The following is a 19,505-nucleotide window of genomic DNA, read 5'->3' as shown; positions in this document are numbered from 1 at the left end:
ATTCTTTGGACAGTAAAATTCTTCTTCCTCCTACCACCCCCTCGGACATCTAGCCAACCAAACAACCCACAGTGTGCATGTGAGACTGCAAAAGGAGGGAGAGGAGATTAAGTTCTGATTCATTTGTCAAAGATAGAAGCCAACCAGGAACCTGCAAACATAACTTCAAATGCATCAGGTGTAAGCAGAGGGCAGCCTCCAATCTCCCCTGGATCTTAGTGCAGATCAGTCCTTCCAGCTATAATCTAGTAGTATCTGTCCTAATCGCTGTGTATATCATACTGGAGATGAGGACACAAGGATTAGGGAAAATGAAGGAAGCATTGATTTAGAAAATGTAAGAACAATTTTGATTGTTTTAAATGTAATTGTATGTACAGTGACTTTTACAAGTATTCAGAACTAGGCACAGTTTTTTTATTTTGTTACTTTAAAGCTTCCAGTCATGAAGTAATCTCATTGAAGTAGCCATTATTATTATTTGTTTCATATATTTACTCCAAACAAAGTAAAAAAAAATCAGAGAGAAAAAAAGTACATAGATAATACAAAAGAAGTGAAAAAGTCATGATTGCATAAGAAAAGTATTCAGTCTTTTTTCAATATTCAGGTTTTTTTTCTCTTTAGGTTTTTTCTGACATTTATAGTATCTTATCCATAGAAGTGTTCAGTTCAAAGATTCAGGTTTTGAATAAGTGTCTAATATGTGTGCATTAAATTTTGAATACATTCCAATGTTTACATTCATGCTTGATCCTAAAATTGATATTATTGTTAAAATAACTTTTAACCATTCATCTTTATAAGAAGCAGTTAAGCTGTCTGTTTGTCATGTGCTATCTGATATACTGATATATTTAAATTATGCTAAGGAACAAGTAATAGGTTTATTCCATGCTGAAAAGAGAAGAGAGAAAACACAACGTTTCGGCTGTGAAGACTTCTTAAGGTATGAGAAAGACAGGGCAGACAGCAAAAATTAAATAGCACAGAAGAACAGAAGCTGGGGGAGGGGAGGAGGCAGGAGGGACAGAGAGGCAGAGACCCCACTCAGGAAGTGCAAAGTGGACAGGGGTGAAGAAAGGTGTGAAGTCAAAACCTGCATGAGAATAAAGAAGATTACATGAAAAATAACTCGGTCATTGATAGAAGGGGGATGGTGTGAACCTAGTTTCAGGATGAGTTTCTTTTCTGTTGTTTTTCTGCTATGGGAGTTGAGAAACTCTTCTTTGAGAACAGAGACAGAGATCAGTGTAATCATGGCCATCTGAGGTGAAATGAAAAACTATGGGCTTGGAGAAATCTTTAATCTTCACAGACCTAACATGTTCTCTGAAGGTCTCCTAGTCTCTTTCCGGTTTCCCCAGCGTAGATAGCTGGGCATTGTTTACAAGAGATACAGTAAATAATTTGCAGGTGTATGCATTGCAAGTTCTGTTGCAGGGGAAGGTGCCTGGTGGGGATGATTGCCGAGTGTGTTCAAGGGAGCTGTGAACCAGAAGTTTATGTAGATTGGGTGGTCGGCAGTATGAGATGATTGAGCAGTTAGAAAAAAAGGGTACCGATGGAGGGATTGCCCTGTAAAATGGAGTAGTTGTTAATGATGGTCCTGGGGATAGAAAGGAATGCTGTTGTAAGACCAAGAGTTCGTGGTGGAGTTGATGATGTGAGGGCTGTTTTTGGCCCGGGTGAGGGCCCTATCAATAACATGCTCTTCAAAGGCTCGATATTTTAATTATTATGAAGGTCATCAGTCTTAACTTAAACTTATAATTTGAAAGCACTTTATTGGCCATATACAATTTATTGTATTAGGAATTTGTCTTTTCACATACCCCAACTTTCTCTCCTTGAGACACACAGAGAGGGAGAGAAGCTTGGGGTCAGAGCGCAGTGTCAGCCATTTATACAGTACCCCTGGAGCAGTTGTGGTTAAGGGCCTTGCTCAGGGGCCCAATGGAGTAGAATTCCTCTGCTGGCTGCAGGATACGAACCGGCAACCTTCCAGCAACAGGCGCAGATCCTTAGCCACAGAGCCACTGCCCCACCCTTTTTTTTATCTTGGGATAAATTAGGTGATATGATCGTTAATTTCACTTGCAAAGGAGCTCATGATAGGATGTTCCACGATAATATAAGTTTTAAGAAGGATTAAAATAAAATTACCACCAACCTTCAGACATGATGAAATTCAGCTGGTTTACATGACAGATGATCTGATGGTTGTTTTTTGAGCAGAATCATTTTGACATAGTTCATAGTTGTTGTAACCCAGCCTTTGAATATCCTTAAACAGAAACAGACTCAGAAATAAAAAAAACAAAATAAATAATAATACAAATTGTAAACTTCTCTGTAGTTCTAAAAATGTAAAACAATGCTTATATGGAGCTTCAAAACAGAAAGCACATCCCTCAGATCCCTCAGATACATACAAAACTATAGCAAAAATGAAACATGGACATACCTATTCACTATCCGTCATCAATGATGAAAGATCTTCTCTTTTGTAACCTCTACTGTGATCTTATACCAAATTATGGAAAACCTCAAATACTGGTGAATAGGAGTAGAATTAGATTTGTTTTTTTATATCAGAATAGATGTATAATGGGCAAATATCAATATAACTAAATACATGTTTATAAAAGAACAGTCTCAACAAGTCATCTTGTGTTCAATTAGATGATTACTGAAGATGCAGTTGAAAATAAAGGTTCTCAATTCTCTGATTTTCCCAAAAAACACTGCTTACTTTAGTTACTGTGATTTTGCACTGCCAGTTTCAGTTTAACTTCTAGAAATGTGTTTTATAGACAGAAATCATCACCTTTGTTACATGTAAAAATTGAATTAAATTCTCTAAAGTTTCGTTCTATTTGTAGTCTGATAAAGTGAGTGTCCACACTGTGATATTTAAGGTTTTTCTGAAGTATATGAAATGTATGATATGAATTCTGATAACTGCAAAAGATGAACCAGACATCTCCACCTGCTGGCCACTTCATCCCTACTGTGCAGTTTTTTTTCTTTTTTCAAACACATAGACATTAATATTGTTTTTTTAAAGAAACCTGTTCCTTATACAGTATATGAAGCACAAAGACAACTGAAAATTTATTTTAAGATGAAGACTATATAATATGATTGTATTTACTTTGTTTTTCATGATGCAATCTGTAGTTTTAAATTTACAAGCATAACCCTGGAGATTATTGGAAACAAAAATGAATAACATTTGGGGGCATTGTGGATCAGTCTACAGCATATCAGCAAAAATGAAATTGCTGAAAATTATTTTTGTCTTTTTCATTCAGTGCAACACAGAAAAGTCAGGAGTCATTTAAACTCACTTTGCTGAAGAAGTGCCTTCTTTCCAGTGAATAAAAAGAGTGTTAAATTGGAAATCTACAACACACAAATGATAACATAATCTTGAATATTATCTGTATTTTGGGACCTTGAAATCCATCAAATCTTATTTTCTGTTATTTGCACAACATAATAACACAATTGAAAACTGATTTAAAAAATGAGGAAAATATTTTCATAGCAATACTAAAAAAGATCATATTGAAGACATTGTCTGCTTATGATTAGTGGAGTAATTTTTTGCCATCCAGCAGGCTCAAACTTTTTTCAACAAATTCCTTTTAAACACTTTTCCACTGGTAGTTCAGTTCAACTCTTAATATGCTATTCGGTGAAGACACAGATCTGCAAAGATCTGTGTTATCTGAAGCACATCACAGTAGCAATAAACCTCTTTTTCATCTAGTCTCTATTAATTTACTCAGCTGAACTGCTCTGTGCATTTTTGCCCTCTGTGTGCCTACCTCCTTTACACTATTCTTAAAGTAAAACCTGCCTGAGTTGCTTCCTCAGTGTCTGGTTGCCTTGGAAACAACCTCACAATAATGCATGAGGGCTACACATCCAGTATTCTGTCTTACTTATGACTAGTGTGTGGGTCCCGAGGTGGACTGGAAGTGAGAAGGTAATATTAAAATGAATCCAAGATTTTTGGTTGCTTTTTTATTCAAGAGAAGATTTTGTGAAATATAAATAATATAATGAGCTTAATGTTTTATCCATGGTTCAGCAGAAACATGAAAGAAAGAACCAGAAATGATGTCTTGTTACGGGTGCAAATTTAACAGACATTAATTAATATTACTCAGAAATCTATAGTAGGGTTCTTTTTACTTTGCAGTTAATAACACTGCACATTTCTGCAATCTTCTGATTTTCAGAAGCATCAGACCACTTCAAAATGTCTTCAGCAACAGTGAACATAATTAGGGTCTACATTGTAGAAAACATTTAATGTGTTGATTCAGTCACACACTATTCATAGTCTTTCCAATGCTAATAGAGTATTTAAAGGATAATTCACCTTGTTCAATGTGACAACTGTGGTGAGTATACTTCAGAGATTAAAGCATTTAAAATAAATATATCAGTCTAATTGTATTTGTTAACAGAAATCGCCAAACAACACTTACTTTTCAGGTCACACTTTATTCCTGATGTTTTAAAAAAATATTAAGATTTCAGATCAATCTGGAAAATTCTTTCTTTTCCAATGTGTTCTGGCTAGTGGGTATCAAACGAATAGACTACTGGCCTGGAGTGGGAGTTTAAAATCTTTGTTTTGACACTTAGCACATGTAATAGTTTGTAATAGTTTTGGATAATGAAAGCCTGCCTGAAAGCACCATTACTACCATCGTGCCCAATCACAGAAACACTTTCTTTTTGGCATTAGGCTATGTCTTAACCATCTAATGGAAATCCCTGTTGTCACAGTTGCTCCCCATAGAGATTTTTAGGTTAAGGAAAATGGGAAGTTTCATTTTACCAAGAATCCTGCTGCTCATTAAACCCTCTTATGTCATTAACTCAATGAAGCATAACAAAAACTACACAACATCTTAATGTTCATTTGCCATGGAAAGTCTTATGATCTGAATAAATGCTCATTTAGAAAATGTCACAGCAGGCAAAATCATTCAAAATAAGCAAACATTGTAGAACAAAATCTGTAAACTGAACATATCTGGGACTGTTCCTTTACTATGCTGTGTTCAATATAATATTTTGTGCAAAGAAATGTATTGCTGGGTTATATATAAACATTATGGTCCGGTTACCAAGAAGGTTTAGAAACACATGGTGATATGTAATGTCATATTTTTCAGATTCCAGTTCATGCTCTCAAAGGATGAAGGAGTAATAATTAGGTTAAGCATTGGAGTGGTCAAAGTATTGATGCATTAGGAAGCTATTGTGAGTTTTTGTTCTATTTGTATGTAGAAAAAGATGTCAGGTCTCCAATTCAGCCTGTCTTCGTAGGAATGACTCTGAGAGCCTATTGCTAACTACAATATAAACCACACTACCAAGTGCCCAATACACACAGCCCATATAAGCACTATGCTAAAGGCACTTTTGGCAGGGTGAGTTTAAAGATTGTCAGGTGTGTGTGCATGAGATGTTCATAGGTCAGTTTGTGCCAACAGTTGAAATCAAGGCTCCAAATGCGTACAGAGTACAACATCTTCCTTTTCAGCTAGGTATTTAAAACAAGGTTTACTTCCTCCTGGGCTATGACCCCAGAGGGCCAGATACTGAATTAAAGCTAAAGATCGACTGTTGAAGGTTGAAAGATATCAGTCTATTTCATACTGTATCTCAGTGAGATTGTGATTAAAACCACATTAAAGAATTAGGAACAGCAGCTTTCATTATAATCTACCAAACATTTTGTTTATGACAGAGCAGACCTACTGTCTCTGTAACACTCTCAACTTCAAGGTTAAACAGCATAAGCTGAAACTTAAATTACCCTTAACCTTTTATATGTAGATATATGTAGATGCAAGAATTGAATTACAATGTGTCAACAGTACATCTGCACATTTTATCACAGTTTATATTAGCATTGCTGACATATATTTACTAATTATATATACACAATTACTAGTTTAAAATATTAATATTATTAATTTTAAGGTATTATCATTTATTAACCATTCTACGTTTCCTACAATTCCTAAAAAAACCAAGGCTGTGACTCCCCTGCAGTGTTTCTCAACCTCATTTTGGAGTCTAGCCTAGCTAAAACAGATGGAAACTGACTGGCTGATTACTTCTCTAGGCCAAGACTCAGATAAAGCAGGCCCCATTGTTTTGTAAATAAAAAAAAAGAAGACACATATTTTCTAACCACCTTCAAAAAGGCTCAGGGTTTCATGCGAGACCAGGTGCAAAAATCAAAAGCAACTCTTCTAGTATTTGAAGTCTGTATTTCTTAATGAATAAAAGGTATTAATAAAAGAATTCCAACTGAGTTCCTTTTAGTCTTTGGCTTACACACCTGTTTCCTGCTGTCACTAAAATTTCAGTCACATAGTGTATTAATTCCCTATAAATACTTCTAGCTATTACTGTATTAGGCACTTAAATAGAAAAAGACAGGTGCTTAAATTAAAAATAGAAGGCTCAACTGCACAAGCAAAACGTTCAAATGTAGCTACTCAAAGCTACAGAATAGATAGATATCGTCCTTTAAAAACTGCTCAGCTAATAGTTTGCTTGCTGACAAACTTTTTTCAATAGTACATATACTAAACTGACTTTAATTTTGAATCTAAGACAAAAAAAAGGAAAAAACAGTAACCTAATCTAAAATTGTGTATTTAATCCATTTCAGCAGCTGATTCAGGTGCTGGCCAGTTCTGTGCTTTATATTTTTAGGTATTTGTAGTTATTAATTCCTTGATTTCTAAAGAATACATGGAGCATTATTCAATAATAACAAAGGTGCAGATAAAAAAAGCTAAATAAAAAGAAACTGGACATGTTAGGTGTTTTCCTACTATTAGAATGAAGAACACTACTTTTTCTATCATATTTTGCTCAGTGTTTTTCTATTGTTAAAATGCATATTTCATTTCCTTTTACTGAACATAACAATTTAGAGCACTAACTTTACCTATGTCAAAAAAATGTTATATTTTTATTTTAACATAAAACTATAATTGTAATAAAAGTAAGGGTTCCTATAAAGGCACATTTTACTGCTGTGAAAATTGACAATTTTTCTAGACTTTTCTGTATTTTCAAAAATCTCTCTCTCTACAACATTAATTTGTACATTTATACTGTATTCTCACTTGCTATGCCATATATACAGTGCCTTGCAAAAGTATTCGGCCCCCTTGAACTTTTCAACCTTTTGCCACATTTCAGGCTTCAAACATAAAGATATAAATTTTTTATTTTATGTGAAGAATCACCAACAAGTGGGACACAATTGTGAAGTGGAACGAAATCTATTGGATTTTTGAAACTTTTTTAACTAATAAAAAAATGAAAAGTGGGGCGTGCAAAATTATTCGGCCCCCTTGCGTTAATACTTTGTAGAGCCACCTTTTGCTGCGATTACAGCTGCAAGTCGCTTGGGGTATGTCTATATCAGTTTTGCACATCGAGAGACTGAAATTCTTGCCCATTCTTCCTTGCAAAACAGCTCGAGCTCAGTGAGGTTGGATGGAGAGCGTTTGTGAACAGCAGTTTTCAGCTCTTTCCACAGATTCTCGATTGGATTCAGGTCTGGACTTTGACTTGGCCATTCAAACACCTGGATACGTTTATTTGTGAACCATTCCTTTGTAGATTTTGCTGTATGTTTGGGATCATTGTCTTGTTGGAAGATAAATCTCCGTCCCAGTTTCAGGTCTTTTGCAGACTCCAACAGGTTTTCATCCAGAATGGTCCTGTATTTGGCTGCATCCATCTTCCCCTCAATTTTAACCATCTTCCCTGTCCCTGCTGAAGAAAAGCAGGCCCAAACCATGATGCTGCCACCACCATGTTTGACAGTGGGGATGGTGTGTTGAGGGTGATGAGCTGTGTTGCTTTTACGCCAAACATATCGTTTTGCATTGTGGCCAAAAAGTTCGATTTTGGTTTCATCTGACCAGAGCACCTTCTTCCACATGTTTGGGGTGTCTCCCAGGTGGCTTGTGGCAAACTTTAGACGAGACTTTTTATGGACATCTTTGAGAAATGGCTTTCTTCTTGCCACTCTTCCATAAAAGCCAGATTTGTGCAGTGTAAGACTGATTGTTGTCCTATGGACAGACTCTCCCACCTCAACTGTAGTTCTCTGCAGTTCATCCAGAGTGATCATGGGCCTCTTGGCTGCATCTCTGATCAGTCTTCTCCTTGTCTGAGCTGAAAGTTTAGAGGGACGGCCAGGTCTTGGTAGATTTGCAGTGGTCTGATACTCCTTCCATTTCAAGATGATCGCTTGCACAGTGCTCCTTGGGATGTTTGAAGCTTGGGAAATCTTTTTGTATCCAAATCCGGCTTTAAACTTCTCCACAACAGTATTACGGACCTGCCTGGTGTGTTCCTTGGTCTTCATGATGCTCTCTGCGCTTTCAACAGAACCTTGAGACTATCACAGAGCAGGTGCATTTATACAGAGACTTGATTACACACAGGTGGATTCTATTTATCACCATCAGTCATTTAGGACAACATTGGATCATTCAGAGATCCTCGCTGAACTTCTGGAGTGAGTTTGCTGCACTGAAAGTAAAGGGGCCGAATAATTTTGCACGCCCCACTTTTCATTTTTTTATTAGTTAAAAAAGTTTCAAAAATCCAATAGATTTCGTTCCACTTCACAATTGTGTCCCACTTGTTGGTGATTCTTCACATAAAATAAAAAATTTATATCTTTATGTTTGAAGCCTGAAATGTGGCAAAAGGTTGAAAAGTTCAAGGGGGCCGAATACTTTCGCAAGGCACTGTATTTAGACTACAGTAAATAGGACTAAAGCCGTGGTTGTTCTGGTGTCTGATTATTTTTAATAATAATAAAGTTCTTACTTTTTTTGCTTATATTATCTCTTTTAACACACTCTTGCACAAATGTTTTTCTAAATGTGTTTTCTAGAGCAAACATGGATTGTTTTAGAAAAAAGGAATGATTAACATTAAGTCATCAAAGAGCTACACGTTTATATTTAATGTCAATTAATATTAAGATAAAAAATGATGCTACATATTTATGATGGTACTATTCAGGTACAATCTAAGTATTTAAACTTTATCATGTGAATCTCTGTTCTGGATGGGAACTTTGTACAAAGTGTGAAACAGAACCGCAGTCAGCACTGTTGTCTTCACTCTATGTCTACATGTACAATAAAATATCACCACACTTAATGAAAAAACAATCTGACTATATGATGCAGTTGTAATATAGAAGACTCATTATTGGTATTTATTGTGAAAATAAATAACGGTCAATCTTGTATGTCAAAGAATTGATCTATAAGGTTAATCAAGCACTACCTACAGACATCTACAGATATTAATGCAGTTATTTATTGATCTGTATTTTTGTTGCCTCAAGACCCTAAAACATGCATTCATGAAGTATGTGTGGAAAGAAAACTTAATGAAGGGAAACTTACGTGAAATTATACTGTGTTATTCGAAAATATAGGCCATAAAATGCAATAAATGGAATCTTTTAATCAGCTAAATAATCCCCAATTCATTCACCATATAAACATTTGATTTGGTACTGACTGTATATTTAAACTTCAGAAGTATTGACTTCTTAATTGAGTCTCTATTTTTTAAAATGCAGAATATATTACATATCTCTTGTGTATTCAGTATTTCTATAGCTACAGATCACACAATGCACAAAATTATAAAGCATAATTATACAGTATGTAAATATATTGCAATTTGCATTTTCTACACAGATATTCATAGGGTAAGGACTGCAGAGAGTTAAGCATTGAAGCTGATACATTTTATTTTATAAACTGTCTTATCTCTCTTCCTATGTTTTGTCTGTTTATGTGGGTTTCTGATAAACTTTCCTACAATACTTTACCCACTCTTTTGAAAGAAAAATGCCATCACTAAGGTGAACACATCTGGGAAACTATAATGAACACAAAACACATTTTATTCAGTTAGTATAGTATATTTAATATATTCAGATAAATACAAAGTGTTTAAAGTGTATTTTAAAATGACTTAACTATTTCCCAGTTGTTCTCATTATATTACATTTTCCTCACAACACAAACTCTATCTAAGAGGTGTGAATGTTGTTTGTTTTTGGCTATGCAGTATTTGATCATATTATTGGCAACAATAAATCACTTTAGCTTTTGATCACAGACTATATTTCTCTAATTAATTACAAATGTGAATGAAGCGTATGGTACTTCAATGATGGAAACTTGATCACCAACAAAATTAAATATTCACTTGTAATTAGCAGATATACGCAGAAACCTCCAAATTTACTCACTACCCCCCATAAAATAGGAAAATAACATCATATAGCAGAATTAGTTACATATTGGGTAATGTGTCTCACATAAAACATTCTGATGTTATGCTGTAATCATAATAGTATTGGATAGAGAAAAGCCATATTTGTCATAAATAATTAATTGAATTCCAGACTAATCACAATATAAAAAAATATGTTAAAGTCTGATACTTCATTTGACAAAATCCTGTAGTTTGACCAAAGCCAGTCAGACCTATTATCAAGCACTGTTGTAGGATCACTGATCTTTGACTCTCTTTTAACTCTTTATGAGCTGGGAAATGCAAGGAAATGCAAGAACAGCAAAGTGCCAAGGCCTATTTCCGATCACAGTATTGACTGAATTCATATGTGTCTATCAGCTGTAAATCAATCCACATAATGTTCATGCCATGTGGGTTTTCTGCAAGTCCCATCAGCTTCATACTGACTGACTAGGTGTGTTGACTACTATAAATTGTCTCTTTCACAGTGGCCCTATGATGAATAACATCTTAATTTAGGGATATCATGTGCTCCCAGTCCCACTGTGTGCTTTACACTTCTGGGACTGTCTTGCCATGACACTCATGAAACTAAGCAGTTTCTGATAATTTATATATGATAAAGGCTGAATATATCAACAGTGTACCTACAAAATCATTACTTATATTTGTAATGCTGTATGTTCACATACTGTATATATTAATATAATCTAAACGTGTTGTTTTTAATCATTAGGTAAAATAAAATGAAAATACATTAATTTGCCAACTAGCACCTAATTGGCTGAAACAGATTAAGCTTTTGGACGGTCTCACCAGTCATATTGTTATCAGAGGAAGAGAAAGTATGTAATCATTTCTGTTAAGAATAGAAAATTACCTGTTATGCTTTTGCATCCCCTGGTATTTGTGTTCCAGCAACAACTGTGGGACAGACAGATCCTATACGTTTCCAGGGTATTTTAGCCAAAACCACAGTTTGTTTCTGTGATGAGGCTAATTTTTGACCCCAAGAAGAATGGGGTAAAAATCAGCATTCTTGATTGGTCATCACATTCTCTATTAGAAAATCGATGGTATGAGCTGCAAAATCCCAACTACAGGCTGCACAACCTGTCATTGAAGAGTTATTACGTACAAGAGCGGTTGAATATCCCTCACAGAAAAATAAAAAAGCTATTAAAATGATATAACTAGTCTCCTTGGGTTTAATAAAGCCAAAGGGGGTTCTTAAAATATTGATTATACAATAAAATGTATAATCAGAAAAACTGTCATTTAAACCACAGTAACAGTGGGAACTATGTAACTATTTCTGTCAGATGTTCAATTTTTACATATTTAATTTCTTACATGATTTTAGTTTTATGTGTATTGAGAAATAATGATTGTATAAATGCACTTTCATGTTAAGTCAACTTTTAGTTACAGTTCAAGGTTATGAATACTGTACTACTTTATAAATATAGGTAATATTGTATTGTTTTTGTAAAAGGATGAATATTTTTGTTTTGTAATCACTGTAGCAGTTTGGGAACATCTTGATCCCTGCATTGTTACTTGAAAAGACAGCAAGGGCAGACCACAGCAGGTATCATTAGCCAAGATGGCTAAATTCCCTCAAACTAAACGGCTACATTCTGGTTCAATTTCAGTTCCTCTTTATTACATTGCTACAGATACCTTTCATAGGACACAGGCGGCTGCGTCACAGAAGTGGTGTGGGCAGAGCCCAGTTGTGGCATCTGCATATTAGGGGGGCCTCTCAGTCACATATTGCAAAGACAAAGAGTGTTTTGCAGAAGATATCAGTAAAAGAGCCTTGACACTACTGAGGACTGAAACCTTCCATTTCATCAGAAATGCTAGGGACTAAAGTGTTCACCTGGACATCTTGAGCTGAAGAAAAGGCTGGATCAAGAGCAGTTTCCTAACCATTCAGAAGCTGAAGAGGCCGAAACAAGCACCAACGGGGAGAACCAGCAAATACTGCTGCTTGAGTTGGAAATACAGAACATACTGGACGGTCTACATTTATTTTCAGAAAAACAGAAATCGTCTTCCCTGTTTGAAATTTACTTTTTTCATCAGAAGAAATTATAAAAGAGGGAGAAGTATGTTGAACAGATGCCGAATGTGGTTTCTGATTCCTCTTATCTGCTTGGCTCTCTCTGTTTCTGTCTGCGCTGAAGTATGCACCAGGGAGGACTTGCCTAAGAATATTATACTGGACTGGTTCAAGCAGCGAGTGCTGGATGCATTGGGATTGAAGGAACCCCCAATCACAAGTGCGAGTCACTCAGCCAGTGAAAGAGGAGATCTGGCCCAACACCCTGTCTCTGCAAGAGTGGGAAGGGCAGCATGGACAGAGAGAAGAAGAATTCACCAAGAGACATCACAAATCATTCTCTTCCCTAGCACTGGTTAGTCTCAGTTTCCATGCAGCACATTACAGCAATAACGCACAGCCTTGACACAAAAATAATAACACAATCCCAAAACAGGGACACAAATACAACAGTATCTGGCAGACTGGTTATACACATCATATGGGGACAAACACAAAACAAAAAACTGTTATTTATACTATAAGAACAGTGGGAAAACAACAATTTCACTGTGTAAAACGTTTCAATAGGAACTTTAGATAACCTGTTAATAATAAAGTTTTTAAATCATTACATCTGACAGTTACAACTGGTACTGATCATACTTGGAAAAAACATTATTGAATTCTGAATACTTTAAGAAAGTATGCTTGAAAGAGATTTAACAGATCTCTAAAACTTTTGCTTTTATTCCTAGTTCATTTTATTAAGTTTATTAAGTTAACTTGTAATAATTAAACAGTTTTTTTATCTGTTTTCCTCTGTTATGCAAATGTTCATACAGAAAACCGTCATTTCTACCAGAAAAATGGCACAAGAACAGTAGGAAAATACCAATTTCACTGTTAGTGATTTCTTTTTTTAAGATAGTTGGGCTGCATAAAAAGTTTAATTAGGAACTTCAAATAACCAGTTAATAATGAATCAACTGGTATTGATCATACTTTGAAAAATATTTTTGTTTTTTTTCTTCTTTAAGAAAGTATGCTCGGTCTCTAAAACTTCCACTTTTATTCTTAGTTCATTTTAATAAGATCCTTGTCATAAACTATTTTTACAAGTTTTCTTCTGTTATGCATCATACAGGGAAAGACACAGATGTTCATACAGAAAACTGTCATGTTATTTATACCACAAGAATAGTGGGAACACAACAATTTCACTGTTAGCGATTGCTTTTTTAAGATAGTTGGGCTGTGTAGAAAGTTTAACTAGGAACTTTAAATAACCAGTTAAGAATGAAACTTTTCAGTCATTACAGCTGAAAGTTACAACTGGTATTGATCATACTTGAAAAAACATTTTGGAATGTTTCTTTTTGTTCTTTAAGAAAGTATGGTTGAAAGAGTTTTTACAGGTCTCTAAAACTTCCACTTTAATTCTTAGCTCATTAAGATATTTGTAATAATTAAACTGTTTTTACCAGTTTTCTTCTGTTATGCATTATAAGGGACTGACACATGCTCCTACAGAAAACTGTCATTTATACAACAACAGTGAGAAAACAATTCCACTGTTAGCAACTGTTTTTTTAAGATTTATGGGTTGTGTAGAAGGATGAATAGGAGTGTATTTTAGATGATTGGCAGGTTGCCCTTTTTTACTTTTAGATAAAGTAAAAGATGTTGCCTTGTATGTGTTTAATGAAAAGATTTAAAATTAATATAGTAGCAAAATTAACTTGTTCTAAAGATGTTTACAATGTCATAGGACTGTTTTCTCATCACCGAAAGTTTTGTTATCTCTTTCTGAATAGCAGACAATGACAGCAATATGGTGCTATACATACGCACACATTGAAACTTCATCTCCGTTGTGATGTAAATGACTGGTTGTACACATTACTGTGTACTTGGTAGTTTCATTGTGCTTTAAAATGCACTTATTATTGCAGGTCCCCTTTAAATGCCAACCCTTTCTATAAGTCAGTTTTTCACTGATAAAACTCTTTCATGTTCTTTTTGCTTTTTTTTTCTGAGTGCACTTTAGTGCTCCATCACTGGTGTGAGCTTCCTTCATTCTCTTGCTCTTGCTGTCCTAATGTCAGCCCCATGACAGCATTCATGAATTTTTTGCATTTATTTCAGCCTGACACACATTCTCCATATTTTGCCATGGCTCTCCTATAAACAAATAATTTTACAATGTGGCGGCATTACCATTCACCCTTACTTTCAGGTCTCTTTTGACAGTGGTGGATCGTGGAAAGTAGTTTCCGTAAACCTCATCATGCAAACTTGCTGTGTCTACACCCTAAGTGATTCATGCTAAACTGAGTAGTAACCAAGTTCAACTATCTTCACAAACACAATTTAGAAATTATAATGTGTACTTTTAAAATTATAACAGTGCTGTTAAGTCTTTTGTTTGTTGTATCTGTTACTGGGACAGGTGCTTTAATTCATCATAAGTATGGGACAATGTCTTTTAAGAATGCATACTGAAAACAAATGGCTTGAAGGTTAAATTAATTTAATGAAACAGCTTGTTGCTGTGATATATCATTCATTATACCAATGCAGAGTACCCCACAGGATATACAAAATAAACAGAGGTGAATCGGAGTGCTGTGTCAGGCAACATTAGACTATAGGGAATATAATTATTTAAGCTGACATAAAGTCTCAAGGTACATGTACCATCTCATCTTATTGATGAGAATCTAACATGTCTAACCTTCCTGCTTGACAATATTAGTGGTCAGAAAATTCTGAGCTTGCATGTTCATTTGATGGCTTATGCCAGTGAAATGAGAGACAGTACTAGAAAGACTGAGATTGTAGTGTTTTAGGTCTTGATTCTAGATGTAATACTAAATGAGCTGGAGAGCTTGAAATGGAGTGTTCAGTGCTTACTCAGAAAGTAGGTTACAGTGCTTGACAGTTGAAATACTCAGCAATTGTAAACCTGCCATACAGAGATTTACAGGGTGCCTTGTCATTGAAGTGCACATTTGTTGCACTGTAAGAATAATAACAGCATGCCTCTCTGCTCATAAAACTCAAGTGGATTATGCAGAACACCTTTGATATAATTGTCAAGCCCTGTAACAGTTGAACAACTGAAAAAAACATACAATTTTAAGAAGAGATGAGTGTTTTTTTTGCATGAGTGCTGTTCAGGTAGAAATCCCTGAAGTGTTACAGTCATTTCATAATATTGTCAGAGGAAACAAGTGGTGCAATATCAACATCACACTAGACTCCCGGGACTAGATTAATATTGTTATCTCTTCAGATCACATCCTGACATCCTTGAGAAACACCAGCTTTCCAAGATTCAAATTCAGGATAACATTTAGGTTATTTTAATGCCTTCCAGTAATTAATCGCAAAACTACTACAGATACTATTACTTAACATTGGCATGAATCAATTAAATATTTCCAATACACATTTGGCATGGTTGGTAACATTTTTGAGGACTCCCTTTTCATAATGCTCTCTCTGGCACGGTATCTGGAAATATATTAGGATAAATATTTAAAGACACTATTTAAAAGGAATACTCTTATGTATTAAAAATGTAAATGAATTTTTAACATTAGATTTCCATTTTAACATCATGACCAGACTTATTAACTCAATACAATTTCAACATCTCTATCCTGTTTCCCCAGATTCCACCTGTGCACACAGCCTAGACCTGCCCTCACCAAAGAGAACCGGGCATTTCACTTATTATTTCCAGCCTTCTACAAACACCCTGGAGTCTGTTGTCACATCTGCCCACTTCTGGTTCTTCAGCGGACAGGTGGATGAAGCAGGCAACTCTTCAGCCCCTCTCTTTATCCTGACAACCCACCAGCAGCTGGCACAAGTTGCAGAGAACCCTCTAAAGACGTCAGATGATGGGTGGGTCACATATCATATTGCCAAGCAATTCCACCCACTTTTGGCTGAAGGGCCTTTTGTTCTACAGGTCCGATGCCCAACTTGTGGCTGTCACTCCGAGTCTGACAAGATCCCCTTCCTACACCTCCACACACACTTCAGGGGTCCTGACCGCTCACGAAGGTCATCCCTGCCCTGGTCACCCTTGGCTATTCACCTTCTACAAAGGCCATCTCAAGAGAAACCCAACTACAATGACTGTCACCGGGCAGAATTGAATATATCCTTTGAGGAACTGGGCTGGGACAACTGGATTGTCCACCCCAAAGTATTCACGTTTTACTACTGCCATGGCAACTGTTCCAGCTGGGATCGCATGACCACCATTTTGGGGATGAAACAATGCTGTGCACCTGTGCCAGGAACCATGAGATCTCTCCGATTCCGGACCACCTCAGACAGTGGCTATTCCTTCAAATATGAAACTCTGCCCAATATCATTGCTGAGGATTGCACTTGTATTTAGCATGGTCTTCTGTGAAATGTTAACGCTAATTATCTGTCTGTGAAAATATACTCTGAAAGTAAATCTTAAAATACCTTGCACATGCTTTGCAATAATATCATTGTAGGCAGGTGAAGGAGGACAAATGGTGGAAGCTAAAAGGATTTTTAAAAATATTTCCCCTGACATATTTTTAGCTGTCAAATAACATTTGAAACAGGATAAAACATGCTTAAAGTCTGTTAATTGCATAACAGATTGTCCTTGTCTACCTTCTCTTTTAAACTACATATTCTTTTTGAATTTAGAATTTAGATAGTTAAATATCTTTACACATTTTACAGGATCATATCCCTACTTATTAGTTAAATGTGTTTATTCAAAGGAATGCTGCAAGGGTGCTTACCATTAAATCACAAACATTGAGATTAGCTTCATGCAACAATATCTTAACGTCCAAAGATGAAGCAAGTTTCACCAATGAACTTAACTATAAACAAGTAGCAGCTGCTTCACATGGGACCACAAATTAACTATGATTTAGTTTGCCTAACAACCACATAACTTGATCAAATAGGTTAAATATACCAAATCGATTAGAAGCTTTTACATTTTATTTTATTGTATTTGAAATCTCTCTAATTTAGATTAAAATTAAGCATTAGGCTTTCATTTTTTACTAACTGCTTAGTCCAAAACTACACATAGTGACCTGGAGCAAAACCCATCTTGAAATGAGTACAAGGCAAGGAACCAAATTCTGGAATTAACATTTGTATTGTAAGTCTGCTATACTTATTATAATGTTTCTGTGGTTAAACCAAGGTTTTAAGCAATTTCACTTACTCAGAGAATAATCAGAGAACAATCTGTCCTCCCTTACCAGTCACCAGTGTATAACAGCATATTAACACTTAAAGCTGTAGTCTCATTTCATCATCCTAGATTGCAAACGACAATGGCTACACTTACCTTAATTAAACCAAAGTTTTTTTACAATACAATACAAATACGAAATACAATAAAATACATATAATTAAGAGATTTGACAAAATACACATATATTTACTTACTTAGTAACTGTAGAGAATGTATTGGTAAAAAGGCCAAGAATACTTTGCTATTTTAACTATACGTTTGTTGCAAAAACCATTCTGGCAGAAAAATAAATTATTAAATAAGAATGCAAAGTGTAGTGTTTAGATACAGTTCTTTTCTTCAGAGTCCACAGTAACTACAGTGCCTTGCAACAGTACCCAGACCCTCGCATTATTTTCACATTTTGTTGCTTTACAGCTTGCAATTATGTCACTTTAAAGCAGTGATTAATATTTAGGTGGACAAAACTACCTTAATGAGCCACACAATTATTTGACTGCCCTATCTTCATGTGCGATAATAGTGCTTCACATGATGTTCACATAATGTTACAATAAATACAGCAGTCTATGTTAGGTCCTTAATTTAGTGAATTTCAGGAAAAGAAGATTCGACCATAAAGACCAAGGAGCTTTCAAAACAACTAGGAGATTCATTTTTTGCTTTCAAATCAAGAGCAGGGTATAAAAACATTTCAAGGGTAATGTATATCTCATTGAGCAAGGTGAAGTGGATTATTAAGTGGAAAGCACCCAGACACTTCCTAGATCATGCTACTCCTCCACACTGAGTAGCCAAAGAGAAAACTGGTTAGGGATGCCACCATGAGGCCAAAGGCGAGTTACAGGAGTTCAGGGGCTGGGATGGTAGACAATGTCCTTGGGTCAAACATATCCCTTGAATCTGTTGATTCTGATCTTTTAGAGGACTTAAAAACTGCAATCTAAATGATCCCCAAGCGCCTTGAGAGAGCCTGAGCTAATCCACATAGAAGAATCGGCAAAAATTACACCAAGATCATGTGCAATGCTGGCAGACACATACTGAAAAAGACGGTGTAACTGCTGTAAAAGCTGCTTCCACCAAATATTGAATCCACATATTAAGTGCATTCATATTTTCGTTTTTGGTGGCTTTTACCATAATCCATTACCATTAGAAGTCTTTATTTTGAGAATTCAGGTTTAGAATAAAATATTTAATTGAACAATTCTGTACAAGTTTGTAATTTCACAAGATTAGTCACCATAAGATTGTCTGATTGCAAGGCACGATTTCAGTTGGTCAGTCACATTCAAATAAACAAGTTGATGAATCTAAAGGGATAGACTGCTTAATTCTTTGGCTTTAACTCACTTGGGTGAGAGGATAGTAGCTGTCACACCACCCCCAAAACATTGATGCAGATATCGAACACTGAGGTAAGAGCACGTTACTTATCTGAAGTAATGTGTTGGTTCGGCTGCAGTTTCGCTGGAATGCAGCAGAATGGGCAAGAAGCGTGGAATGAATGACAAGCTCGTTAAGATACAGAATGTGAGGAGGTGAGCAGAAAGTGGCACAAGTAGAACCTAGCAGGGCTAGCTTGAAATGAGAAATTTGTTCTAGTTGTTCTAGAGATTAGAACTCTGTGGAGGGGGAGTGGAAAATGTGGAAAACATTGCAATGGGCCTGGAATAGCCAGACCAGACATGGAAACCACAAGAGAGCCTCTTGCTGAAGTTTACTAGATGGAATGGATATGCTGGAGATGGAGAACATACGCTGAGCTGACCCCTAAAAGAGAAGGAATATCAGCTTTTTATATGGCAGGAAGCT

At 35.7% G+C, this 19,505-nt stretch overlaps 1 protein-coding gene across 1 annotated transcript; it reads left to right on the top strand.

The window, feature by feature from the left end:
- The first annotated feature begins 12,030 nt into the window (after nt 1-12,030).
- inha (inhibin subunit alpha) lies at nt 12,031-18,985 on the top strand. Its single transcript, XM_015359161.2, has 2 exons — nt 12,031-12,785; nt 16,090-18,985. Exons 1-2 carry the CDS (start codon nt 12,479-12,481, stop codon nt 16,827-16,829), a joined length of 1,047 nt encoding a protein of 348 aa, XP_015214647.1. The 5' UTR covers nt 12,031-12,478; the 3' UTR covers nt 16,830-18,985.
- Nucleotides 18,986-19,505: the final 520 nt, after the last annotated feature.

The sequence above is a fragment of the Lepisosteus oculatus genome, chromosome 12 (genome assembly GCF_040954835.1).
Source record: "Lepisosteus oculatus isolate fLepOcu1 chromosome 12, fLepOcu1.hap2, whole genome shotgun sequence".
Lineage (NCBI taxonomy): Eukaryota > Metazoa > Chordata > Actinopteri > Semionotiformes > Lepisosteidae > Lepisosteus > Lepisosteus oculatus.
The sequence above is the reverse complement of the archived record's forward strand: the minus strand, read 5'-3'. Positions and strand labels throughout refer to the sequence as shown.